The sequence below is a fragment of the Acanthaster planci genome, linkage group LG02, assembly GCF_054643075.1.
Source record: "Acanthaster planci isolate LZ-2023a linkage group LG02, COTS_SCS, whole genome shotgun sequence".
NCBI classification, from domain to species: Eukaryota; Metazoa; Echinodermata; class Asteroidea; order Valvatida; family Acanthasteridae; genus Acanthaster; species Acanthaster planci.
The window spans coordinates 593,059-605,446 of record NC_141778.1 but is presented as its reverse complement, the minus strand read 5'-3'; the positions used below and the strand labels follow the sequence as shown (position 1 = coordinate 605,446).

The 12,388-nt window shown below is 42.8% G+C and overlaps 1 protein-coding gene across 2 annotated transcripts; it reads left to right on the top strand.

Moving 5' to 3' along the window:
- Nucleotides 1-1,900: 1,900 nt before the first annotated feature.
- On the top strand, nucleotides 1,901-11,355 carry LOC110987413 (uncharacterized). Of its 2 annotated transcripts, none has more exons than XM_087132851.1 (6): nucleotides 1,901-2,209; nucleotides 3,205-3,356; nucleotides 8,429-8,555; nucleotides 8,875-9,075; nucleotides 9,208-9,372; nucleotides 9,538-11,355. In XM_087132851.1, the coding sequence occupies exons 2-6, from the start codon at nucleotides 3,207-3,209 to the stop codon at nucleotides 10,305-10,307; spliced, it is 1,413 nt and encodes a 470-aa protein (XP_086988977.1). In that variant the 5' UTR covers nucleotides 1,901-2,209; nucleotides 3,205-3,206; the 3' UTR covers nucleotides 10,308-11,355. The 2 variants fall into 2 exon arrangements, with proteins under 2 accessions (XP_086988977.1, XP_022105823.2); XM_022250131.2 differs by having other exon boundaries at nucleotides 1,903-2,209; nucleotides 3,202-3,356.
- Nucleotides 11,356-12,388: the final 1,033 nt, after the last annotated feature.

The following is a 12,388-nucleotide window of genomic DNA, read 5'->3' as shown; positions in this document are numbered from 1 at the left end:
AGACTGACGCCGAAACTAATGTGCAAAGAACAAATCTGAGCACAATGTACGCAAACCAAGCACCCCCGGCCCCTTCAGGCCTGTTGCCTGAGCAGAGACGGGGGGGGGGGTCTTCAAACTAAAAAGTGGAACTTTTGGCACTGTGAACATGGCATATTTTTATTCAAAGGTTCATCATAATGAGCTTTGAAACATAACATCGACTGCTATGAACATTATTACATAGAAAAGTATCAAAAAAAAAAAAAAAACACACACACACACACAAACACCACCAATGAGCGAACTCTGAATCGAGCGGGGGGAGGGTCATTCGAATTCCTCGGACCCTCCGGGCCTGCCCTATTTCCTGTAAGAAGAAGGCAAACAGAAATCGAGTGGCAAAACGTGAAACGACATTAGAATGAGAACAAAATAAAACTCAAGTCGAAGAAATCTAATTTCAACTCTTTGTGTTTTACATTGCGCTGGGAAGGGCAAAGGCCCTTGGAATAATATGTAAAGGAAAGACGTCACAGCTTCAGACGCGCAAGACATTGAGCCCAGGAATAACGGAATATTTTTCTTCATACTTGAAGTTGAGTAATAGTTAAATGTCATTGAGAGGTTTTTGAATTTAGTTGCGCCATGTCAGGAAATTATTTTCAACACAAAATATTGGCATCGTGGTGCACTATATTAGAGGACTTTATAAGTTCCTAACGTGAGAATACATTGTGAGTCGGCACCAGTGTCGGTGAATGTATATTCTGAGGGAGACCTCCACTATAGAATCAGCATTATTACTGAACTGCTTGCCAAAATTTGTTCAAGAGCAAGAAACCTTGCTTAAAAACAAAGGTTACCAGTAACCTGATTTGTCAAGCAAGGTTTTTTCACTTAAGCAAATTTTGTGCTTAAGCAGCTCTATGAAATTGGCCCCAGACCGGTTAAATAGTTATCGATGGGTATTGCCGGCAACGGTGACGTCATAAATATGGACCAAGCAGAACAAGGCTACCAACAGAATATTGTTTGGGAACTTTTGCCGGCGATGGCAAAATATCCACTATCTATTGTTTAACGTATGACGAAGTATGAGGGATGGCCTCGCATTTTTAAGGTATATTCAGGGCACGACTTTTTTAAACAAGGGCGTCATCAGAAATTGTATAGAAGTGGCAACCAATAAAAAAAACCGAAGAAATTGTGGAAAGACTTCATATAGTTTTTAAAACGAACAAACAAACAAAACAAACCTGCGAGTTATATACGCTAGTACTTCGAATATTAACAATAGTATTAAAAGGCCATCGGGAAATGTCAGCTTGCCCAGATTTGTCATACAACTGCCCAACCAGAATAGTCAAAATCTTTGGAGCGAAACTACATTTTAAAAATATGTCTAGTAATGTTATATTTAGAGCCTTCTGGAGTGGAATGTTTTATTGCAAGACCAGGAGCTGTATAGTATTTTTGTTCCGTTTCTGGTAATTGACAATAAAGAAAGACAATATCTTAAAACATATAGCAGTATTATTTTTAAATTGGACTCGGAATCAGAATTGTAAAATTCAAAGCAGTCTATTTGCACTAAATCACCGAGATATTCTGCGCTTATGCAAAATAACGCAGAATAAACCCCGAAATAGGAATGGACTCCTCCAGCTACCAGTGTTAAGCGCGGCTTCAAAGGCGTGGTCACATACTGTGCTTAGTTTTGAACAAAGCTAAGTGTCTACTGGAGCCCTTCAAATAAAACTTTTGACGTAGCTCAGTGTGTCAACAAGAACCAGGCTGTAACGTGCACTGAATACATAACCTCGAGCACCATTGTGATTTATGCTTTCCTGTTAGTTCAGTGATGCTATTTGTGTATGATCAATGAACCATGAACGAGAGAGTGCGGCTGGAAATACGGTAAATACACCCCACAGACATGAAAAAAAACTTATCGGGCGACTTTGGCAATGGTGCCGTGTACGTGTTTAATGCAGAATTTTGCTGTCGGGTGCCAGCGCGAACAGTTCTAAGAGCAAACATAGACACAGTTTGACTAAGAACACATTTTTGTCGGGAAGAAGAGAGGCCAACTGAACTTCTAGATAACCAAATGATCAGTCTATTTGGCTGGAATGGAACATCGAAGTTAGAACGGTAATTCAGTGTATGTTGAACGGCTGTAACAACTCAGTGATCTGAAACTCCAAAGACGAGCTGAAATACCTAGGTAAGTATTCATATTTTGGTAGTCTCAGCATATATATTTTGAAACATTGATAGAATCTCTGTAGTTATTAAGAAAGACTTATAATGCGTTGTGTACAAGTCAAACGGAATGTTATTATCCACAGATCTATTATTGACCTATGGACTTGGGACTTTTGTTCCAAACATTATTGAAGACAAACACTTTTAAAAAGATTTTATTAGTAAGTGCATGTATTGACGTTAAAAAGGTTTTTAAAATTGGTTATGGGGTGTTTTAAGGGCATGTTATAGTATACTAAGAGAACTCATTTCCCCTTTGTTTTATTTCCTAATTGTTTTGTGTGCTTAGTATATTTTTCCGCTCAGCCAGTTCAATAATATTTAATACGAATGCATGATTTTCAAATTTAGGAGCACAATATTTAAAGACACGTTTCTAATCATGCTTAGCTTTTCAAGAATGGAAATATATATTCCCAAACGATGTCATACAACACGGCCAATCAAATTTGTTTTTGTCTTACATGTTTCTTTTTAGCCATGTCACATTGTGAAAAAAAATCCGTACGACTGAGTTTGCCTCAACATCGTCACTAAACTTGCAAATATCTCTTTTAATCCAAGATAATATTTCTTGAGATATCTGTTAAAAAGGCCATTCAGAAATAAAACTAAAGTTCGAATATTGTAAAGCCGGCCGCCTTAGCATAGCCTCCTCATACTAAGTGTATGTTAAGTCATGCAGAATTCAAACAGAAACAGTGCACTAGACACTGATAGGCCTGAACATTACATGTACATGCGAGATCACTGTGCATCATAATCCACAAAGAAAGAAAAAACCTAACTCTCAGAACCTGCAAAATTGCTTGTAAGTTGAATACATAGACCAAATACATTTCTTGCTAACGTAAGCACCTTCATCATGAAATGTACACATTTTGAAAACGACAAAATCAAGTGGGGATATTCCGTGACATTCAGAAACACTGGCTGATATTTCTTTTTCAGAAGTTATGTTTTCCCGAGCGGTAAGTGACATCAATTGGTCAGCTGAGTCCTACAGCACCAGGGATTTGATGTCGAAGTATCCTGCCCCACTCTTAGTCCGGGTCACTCAGGGTCATTGTGGGTTGGAGGATGTAGACTCGCTTGGTCAAGGACAGGTGAGCAGAAAGCTTTGGAGTCTGTGGTGGCTTTCATATCTGAAAATATGTTTTGTTTAGTGCGTTCTACACTGGGAATATAATATAATATCAACTTCCCAACTTCTGGTCACAAAGAGTTCAACTGTGGGGTAAATCTTCTGGAAAAATGACCAATATTAATACTACAAATGACCAACATTTGGCTAATTCTGACTAAAACTTTTAAAGTGTATAGTGGATCAGATTCCTTGAAAGTGATTAGTGCGATTGTTGTGAGCATAACTCTTTAATAAATAAAAATACACAACAGGATCGGGACGGTTTAGGTTAAATTTGAGGATTGATTTTTCCAACCCGAGTGATTAACTTCATGTCTAACATGAGACCAACGTTCACATTAAACCCCTGGTCTCCGTTTTGCTTAGCTGTATAGACAGTTCCTTAGACGGTGGGAAATATACGTAATGTTACAAATGTGTGATGAACTGAATTAAGAGTGTTCACTCTTATGTAGATCAAAGGTCCTCAAAGTAGAACAGATAAACCTATGAAGCAGTCTTTGTGATTCAGGATGTCCTAAGTCGCATGCATCCTTTCACGCAGGGAGTCCCTCAGCCCCCATCCTTTCATGCAGCGGAGTCCCTCAGCCCCATCCTTTCATGCAGGGAGTCCCTCAGCCCCCATCTTTTCACGCAGGGAGTCCCTCAGCCCCCATCCTTTCATGCAGGGAGTCCCTCAGCCCCATCCTTTCATGCAGGGAGTCCCTCAGCCCCATCCTTTCATGCAGGGAGTCCCTCAGCCCCATCCTTTCATGCAGGGAGTCCCTCAGCCCCATCCTTTCATGCAGGGAGTCCCTCAGCCCCCATCCTTTCATGCAGCGGAGTCCCTCAGCCCCATCCTTTCATGGAGCGGAGTCCCTCAGCCCCCATCCTTTCATGCAGGGAGTCCCTCAGCCCCCATCTTTTCACGCAGGGAGTCCCTCAGCCCCCATCCTTTCATGCAGCGGAGTCCCTCAGCCCCATCCTTTCATGCAGGGAGTCCCTCAGCCCCATCCTTTCATGCAGCGGAGTCCCTCAGCCCCCATCTTTTCACGCAGGGAGTCCCTCAGCCCCCATCCTTTCATGCAGGGAGTCCCTCAGCCCCATCCTTTCATGCAGGGAGTCCCTCAGCCCCATCCTTTCATGCAGCGGAGTCCCTCAGCCCCCATCTTTTCACGCAGGGAGTCCCTCAGCCCCCATCCTTTCATGCAGCGGAGTCCCTCAGCCCCATCCTTTCATGCAGCGGAGTCCCTCAGCCCCCATCCTTTCATGCAGGGAGTCCCTCAGCCCATCCTTTCATGCAGCGAGTCCCTCAGCCCATCCTTTCATGCAGCGGAGTCCCTCAGCCCCATCCTTTCATGCAGCGAGTCCCTCAGCCCATCCTTTCATGCAGCGGAGTCCCTCAGCCCCCATCCTTTCATGCAGGGAGTCCCTCAGCCCCATCCTTTCATGCAGGGAGTCCCTCAGCCCCATCCTTTCATGCAGGGAGTCCCTCAGCCCCATCTTTTCATGCAGCGGAGTCCCTCAGCCCCATCCTTTCATGCAGCGGAGTCCCTCAGCCCCATCTTTTCACGCAGGGAGTCCCTCAGCCCCCATCCTTTCATGGTGGCGGCAAAGCGGCCGACGCCAGTTCTGAGACAGCTGAGTATTGTCCATTGCCTACGCGACAGGTCTTCGCCTGGTAGTTCGTCTGGCGCCTCCACGAACCTGTGCAGCCTGGAGCGGTCTGCTGCCTGCCACTCTTCTGACCAACGGCGTTTAAGCCGTAGTCTTTTCGAGATATTCTCAAAGAAAAGCGCAAGAGCTGATGGGCGTGCTCCACGAGAGGACATCGAAACTTCATGCATGCGCGTTTCGGGGAGTCTGTGACAGTCTTGTGGAGAGCATGGTCCTCGTCGTTGATGGCCTTGCGAGACAGAGCCAGGACGGCTGTTTCGTGTCGAATGATTGGTGGAGCGATGCCTGCAAGAATCGGTAGATAGTTGACCGGGGTTGCACGCAGGCAGCCGGAGACTGCGTAAGGCGTTATTTAGTGTCGTGTCCAGCTTCTTAGTATATATCTCCACTAGACCAGAGATCAGTACTCAGTGGCGGAGAAGACCAATGCCTTAGTGGAGATACGTAGCGTCTTGGTTGAGGGCGACTCGGGCCGATATCTTGGCTGACATGTTTTCCAGGTGTTGGCGGAATGTCACGGTGCAATCGAGCTTAACCCCGAGGTTTGTCGGAGCTGCCTGGAACTGGAGACTGTTGTTATCGACCATGATATTGAGCTCGTGGTTTGTTTCTTTGTTGTTGAGGTGGAATGCAGAGGACATGGTCTTAGTCACGGAGAGCTTTATCAGGCGCACGTTCTTCAGGTAGGTTGATAGGGTGAACATGTCAGCTGTGAGCCCGGTTTCGATCGCCCCCAGCTCTTGTCAGACATCAGGATAGCAAGATTGTTTGCATATCCATACTTCTGAGACTGCGTGCCTGGGAGGTCGTGGATGTAGATGTTGAACAAAATTGGGGCTAATACCGTGCCTTGAAGGACACCATTCTTCAGTCGTCTAATCCTGCTGTGTTGGCCGTTGCTAGTGTGGAGGGGGAAGCTGCGATTGGTCAACATTTCCATGATGAAACCCACCTTATATGTCGGTCCGGGATCGCCTATAGGAGCTCAAGGTGGAGACCACGGATTCAGCCTAGTCGTGAGGTCTGTGGCAGTTTTAGCTTTCTCGGCGTTGGTTTTAGCTTCGTTGTGGGCACATATATAAGAGGTCTTCACATTCTTCGTCCCAGCAGGGGACATGGTTCTTTCGAACTCCCGTGGAACGTGTTTCGTGGCAGCGTTCGTCAGCATCTTAAAACATAGCCTCGTATGTTTCATCGGTGTTGGAAGCGCTAAGCACTGACAAGAAGTCGGCTGCGGTGTTTGTACTTTTTCGCGAATTCCGGCCAGTTGGCTCGGCGGAAGTTCCACCTTCGGAATGGTTTTCCTTCTGTTGACTGGACCAACGATGTAATCAGTGACGGGCGGTGTTGGGAGCAAGGGAACCTGTCCAAGACGCGCCGTACCGGAAGTGGATCTTGCCCGGTGGCTTTGGCAAAGGCCAGGTTCGGGTTGGTCTCGGTGTTCCAGCGTTCAGAGGTGAAGGAATGGGGCTCCTTTGGATCGAGCAGGAGCACAGTGTCGGTTGAGGATGCCCATTCTGCCAGGGACACGCCGTCATGGTTGATAGTTTAAAGCCCCAGTCGGTGTGCAAGCAGTTAAAGTCGCTGGCGTACACGGCTGGAGCTGGAATGTCTGGCAACGCGTCTGTTTGTAGTCTGCTTGGAGGTGACTTGTGGACATTCACGACAGTTGTCTCTTGGACTTGGATGGCAATCACTCAACCTCGGCGTCGGGAACGCATTGGCCGGCTGGTGTCCAAGGCACACCATCTTTGATAAAAGTAGCCAGGCCATGGTGTCTGTTCTTGGTATGACTGGGTATTGTGTATCCGGGGAGCTTTAAGGTGGCGGCACTCACCTTTTGTGTCTCTTGGATTACACCGGCAGTTGCCTTCTTGTTACTAACAAGCTGTTCTAGGACATCGAGCTTGGAGGTGGTGAGGCCTTCGACATTGAGCTGTCGTATTGCAAGGCTTTCGGTGGACGAACCACACGTCCCGAGAAGAACACGCGCTGCGTCGAACATTGGGTTCGCTGGGAGCGAGATGAAGACATTAGTTTCGCCAGGGTATCGCCAGAGGCTTCTTCACCAGAGGCTGCTTGTAGGGGCTACTTGTAGGAGAGGCCGTGTAGAGGCTGTCTTCTATTAGTTAAAGTTGGAGGAAGATAGAGAAAGGAATCTTACATTTCCAAGTTAGGCCTATATTTCCAAAAAATCATAACACACATAATTTTAACATACAGGCCTCCACAGCTCGATTTACATATTTCAGTGACACTAAGGAATATATAATTGGATACTTATGCCGAGTAAAAGGGAAATATAGTGTGTTGAATGATTGAATGCTAGTAGGCTTTTAGAACAAGTTTACAGAAACTCTTCATTGAAAAGAATTGGCCATTTGAATTTTCAAAAGTGATCCTATAATGTATAATTTCAAGTGACAAAAATTGTCCAACATAAAATTGTGAGAAAAGAATTAACAAAAGTATGATGCAAGTGTACTTTCGTATAAAATCACTGGAGTCAAATTATTTTCAGTTGCCGTGATTCGCCGATGAATAAATTTTATTCTTGTGTTCAAGTTGGCAGAGAAAACTGGCCTCTTATTCCAAGACAAAAAAACCCCAGTAATTCTGGTTACAGGAGATTCAGTTTTTAGCCTCTTTGTTTCATCAAAAATGATTCAAATCGGTATTTTTTGTATTAGGGAATATTTACCTAAAATCTATCATGCAAGCGTCACGTGAAAAAAAGTAGTCTCCGGCATTCTTAGAGCATATTTCCGTAACCCATATTGAAAGAAAGAATCAGCCTTTATTCATAAACAAATTCATATTTTACAAAGGGATTTAAGAACCGCAAAGTGGCAGCGATCTTGTGAATACACGGGGTCAGCCATGTTAAAATATCTGCTGATCATTGAAGCGGTTCGGATACCAGCGGCACCCTTTGCCAATATGGCTGCTCTATATGGTGCTTTCTTTGCAGGGTGCTGCAGAACACGCGCCATGAGGAAAGAAATACATGTAAACGTCGTTGCTGGCTTTTGTGACTTCCCTGTTTATGAATGTTCATAAGTCAGTTCTTCTATAGAGGAGCGACAGTTGTATCTGATGTATTTTGCTCGAATCGCATTTGTGTACATATATAGATCTCCCTGCGTTCTTGGTGTAGATCTACATTAGTGTTAGCAAAAGAAAACCCTCCCCCAAACCCTAACAATTTAGCAAAACACCGAAGAAATTTAATGTTTTATGAACCCATTTTACCTGAGAACGGATTTTGATAAACATGCCAAGTGTGAAATATAGGCACACTGGATAGCATAGTACACTTAGGTACATGAATTGGATTTACAGAAACACATTAAAAATTTTCGACTTGTTTTGCAGGTGATTCGAATTCATCAGTGGCTGAAACAGCAAAGAGTTATTGCAATAGATTCGAGAGGGCGCTCCCTTAGCATTCCTCTAGACTTCAACATCCCATTTGAAGTTCTCCCAGACAGGAAACGGTCACGTGAGTTGAACTATGTAATCAATTATCACTTTTAAAACTTGGCTCGAGGCATAAGCGCAAGCTATTTGCTAAAATTGAACACAGCTTCAAAAATCTCCGAACTCCTCAAAGATATGCCGATAAAACAGGATAACAAATCCATCTGGCAAAAGTACCTCAGCATTTATTTCATTTTTGTGTGTGAAGAGAGGAAGCACAGGCCTACACTTTTCTGGACAAAATTTTAACTTTCAAAACGCTCTACAGTTAGAAACTGGTAACATTTATTGCTGCCATCAAATAATAAAGGTTGTACCTTACGTTACCTCTGGCATTCCAGTGTTCAAACGGAAAACAATGTTCTTGGTTGACATCATTCGCCAGTACCCTCTTCCCAAGAAGGTTCGTTTCTCTTCTAGTCATCTGACATTAAGCGACGCTTTAGAAGGAGCTCGTCTTGGTATCCGGATGACCCTGGAAGCCCTGGAACTAATCCGTATTCAGGAGGAAGTCTATCTCCGTGGTAACGCCGTCAATTTTGGTGAGCACTATCAAAGGTGTTGCAGTGTGTATCTTATGAACCTGTCTTTGCTGTAACAGCCAGGGTTCTTGCATGGCACCTGGGTCGTACGTATATTATTATGGCACACAATGTCCTCTTTTCTTTACACAGGTGACTTGGACCCATCTATATTGAGCATTCCTGTGCACCATGATCTGGAGATGTCACTAGCTCTTGGTTTAAGGAGCAGTGAAAGAGACTGGAATCGACTCATGAGAGAGCTTGACAATGTGGTGGCTAAGAAAGTACGGTTTCCTGCTGTGCAAGGAAATAACAGTAAGTTGTATTATCTAGGGCCTACTGATTTTATACTGTTTTTACTATACATTTGAAGAAAAAAGTTTTAACGTTTTTTAACATTTTTAATGATGACTTAAAGAAACTTCTGGCGCCATAATTATTTGTTGAAGCTGTCATATTTTGGAACTTTTATGCTGTCAGAAATCACCATTTGTAGCTCAGAAGTGGACGATGAAAACAGCCATAAATTGACAAGGAAGAATCCTGTAGTACAAAGACGACAACAGTCTCTTGGCCGGACTTACGGAACACTTCGTAAAAAAACTGCTGAAAAGGAGCATAAGCAACGTCCTTACGACGTGTCAGAGAAGATGGGGTCATTGGTCCCAAACGGGATGTCTACGTCTGATGTCAGGGGTACCAACCGGCGGTTCGTTAAGCGGAACGAAGCTAGAAGGAAACAAGGCATCGACCGAACCGACACGGTTTCAATCTCAGGCACCTCAACTTCGGCAACCAGTGTATCGGAATCTGTCACAGATGATATGAGCAGCGTCTTCCCATCATCAAACAGTGAAGTATCCAACATGGAGGGTGAGTTTGATGACGACATCAGTGACATCACAACTGAAGATGACATAGTAGATGTATACACACCGACCCCCTTTTTCGGTTCCGTGTCAACACTTTCAAAAGGTTTATTCCGGCCTGAATATTGGAGTGGCCGTTACATGGACGATAGTTATCACGCCCATCACGCCAAAAGAGGGAGCAACAATAAATCGGGACATGGCAGAAGGCTTAGCACAGCGACCAGCTTCAGCATGAATGACATTAATATTATCTTAGGAGGTCTTGACGGCAAACGAGACAAGAACGTGACATCCCATCAGCGAGATCCACCCGATGGTCGGTCGCTGCATAGCGGCCAAGATATCGATGACGACGCGAACGAGTCAACGGACTTGTAAAACAAAAACAAACTCATCCGATGCAAAATAAGTTTATCAAACTGTATATCTTGGCACCTGAGGTTCATTTGTCTAGAGGATACTTATCTTATCGTAGCAAATTATGTCGAACTAAGATAACTTGGAAGACTGCTGTCTCATATATGTTTAATATTCAGGTACAAATAGTTGTAGATAATTTCAAAGAGCTTTCAAAATCATCAGAACTATGAGCCAGTGTAAATAAACACTGATGGAGAATGTTACGTTGTTGGCACATCTGAGATATTTATCATTAAGAACACCTTCTCAGACATCTAGACGCAAATGTTAGCACAGGCCATGTGATTTGAGTTCATGATTTCAAAGAATCGTCAACTTTTGGAAATTCAAGTATTTAAGAGGGGGATGTTCTGTTGGTTTTGCACTAGATACCGTTCCCAAGCACTGTTTTACTCTCTTTTTTTATTTTGTTTGGACAAGCAGACTTTTATATTTATGTTATATTATTCTCGTTCACTTTTTCCGATGAAACGTATTTTTTTTAACTTTTGAATTGTACAAATGAAATAATATGGATTTTTAGCAAATCATATTCTTGCACTGTATATTGCCAGGTATATTTTTGATACAAAAATGTTAACTTTGAATGTTGTTGTTTAAATATTGAAACCTCCTATAAAAGATTCTTCTTTCATGGATAAGAGAAGCTTCCATGTGTTACTGTACTAGTGACATTTATATATATATGAATATAAAAATTGTAATTCGTGCCTATATTGTAAGACTGCCTGCGAGTTAAATATAAATACAAAAAAGAGCAGCCATCAGGAACGTTTTCGGGGGCACAACTTTTTTTCAGCTGAGCATAAGAGGTCGTAGCGTTCGAAAGAAACCCCTTATAACAGTACAATGGTACATACCGGCATTGTTTTGCAAAAAGTGGTTAGTTAAAAATGTGGAAACTCAGATTTAAGTTCTGCTTTACTCCAGTGATGGAGTTTTAGAGTTATGGGCAAAAAGGCTGAGCAACAATAAAATTGCAGCTTGTGTCATTGCCAAGCATTAATTGATTCTTAATTTTTTTTTTAATTTACTAATTCATGTACAATGTACGCCGTGATATTGTTGTGCGTATGCATCAGTTTAAGGGGTACAATTTTGCATTTTCTGATTACAAGTGGTAATTCATTTAAAATGTCCATTCCTATCATTTGTCATTCGCGCATTACTGTTCCTTCGAGGCAACAAAATTAAAAATAATTCAAAGAAGGGTGCCAAAGAACAAGTTTCAGCTGATTAAGTTTCAGCTCTGTGAATACTGTATTTTTGATTTTAATTTCAAATCAAAGTTTCTGAGTCGTGTTTTAAATTGCACCAGAATTCTGGGTCTGGGACACATTTGTTTTCACATTCAGTGGAATGCAGCCATGTCAAAGTGTCACTCACTGAACTGTCTTGAAATGGAGATCAATGCGAATTACCAAGTGCACGTGTCGAGTCAACGCTGGCGTGCGTTTTTAATGGCAATTTTCCGGAAATGCATCTTTTGACGCATCGTTGGAAACGGTTTTCTTTCATTCCAGCATTTTCCCAGGATTCATTGAATTATTTACATTCTTTCCATCGTGCATTATGATTACAGTGTATATTGGTCGCTGATTGCATAGGACTGAGCTTCTGTTCGTATTTTTTAATCGATTGCAAGAAATGCAACCATGCAAACATAAAAACCCACTAAACAGAAAAATTTTATGGCGACTTTGTAGGTAGTTTTGGATACAGCATATCCTTTGCGTAATTCCGGTAGCTGAACCTGGACTATGAGGGCGTAAGCCTATACGGAGCACAGGCAATCAATTTATCTGTGTAAAATAAAGGTTTTCTATTTTAAAAAAAAACCCATAAAATACCCCCAAAAGTATACAGGCAAGACGGAAGGACAAAAGGGGCTCACACAGTGAATGGCCAGTACAAATAAAAAATATAAACTGATAAGACTACCAGGAGAAATAAATGAAATTCATAACAGCTCCAGAGACAGAACCAGAAAAACGCCTGAAACTAAAAGTGGCAGGTAACATGCAGGTAAAAGTACTTTC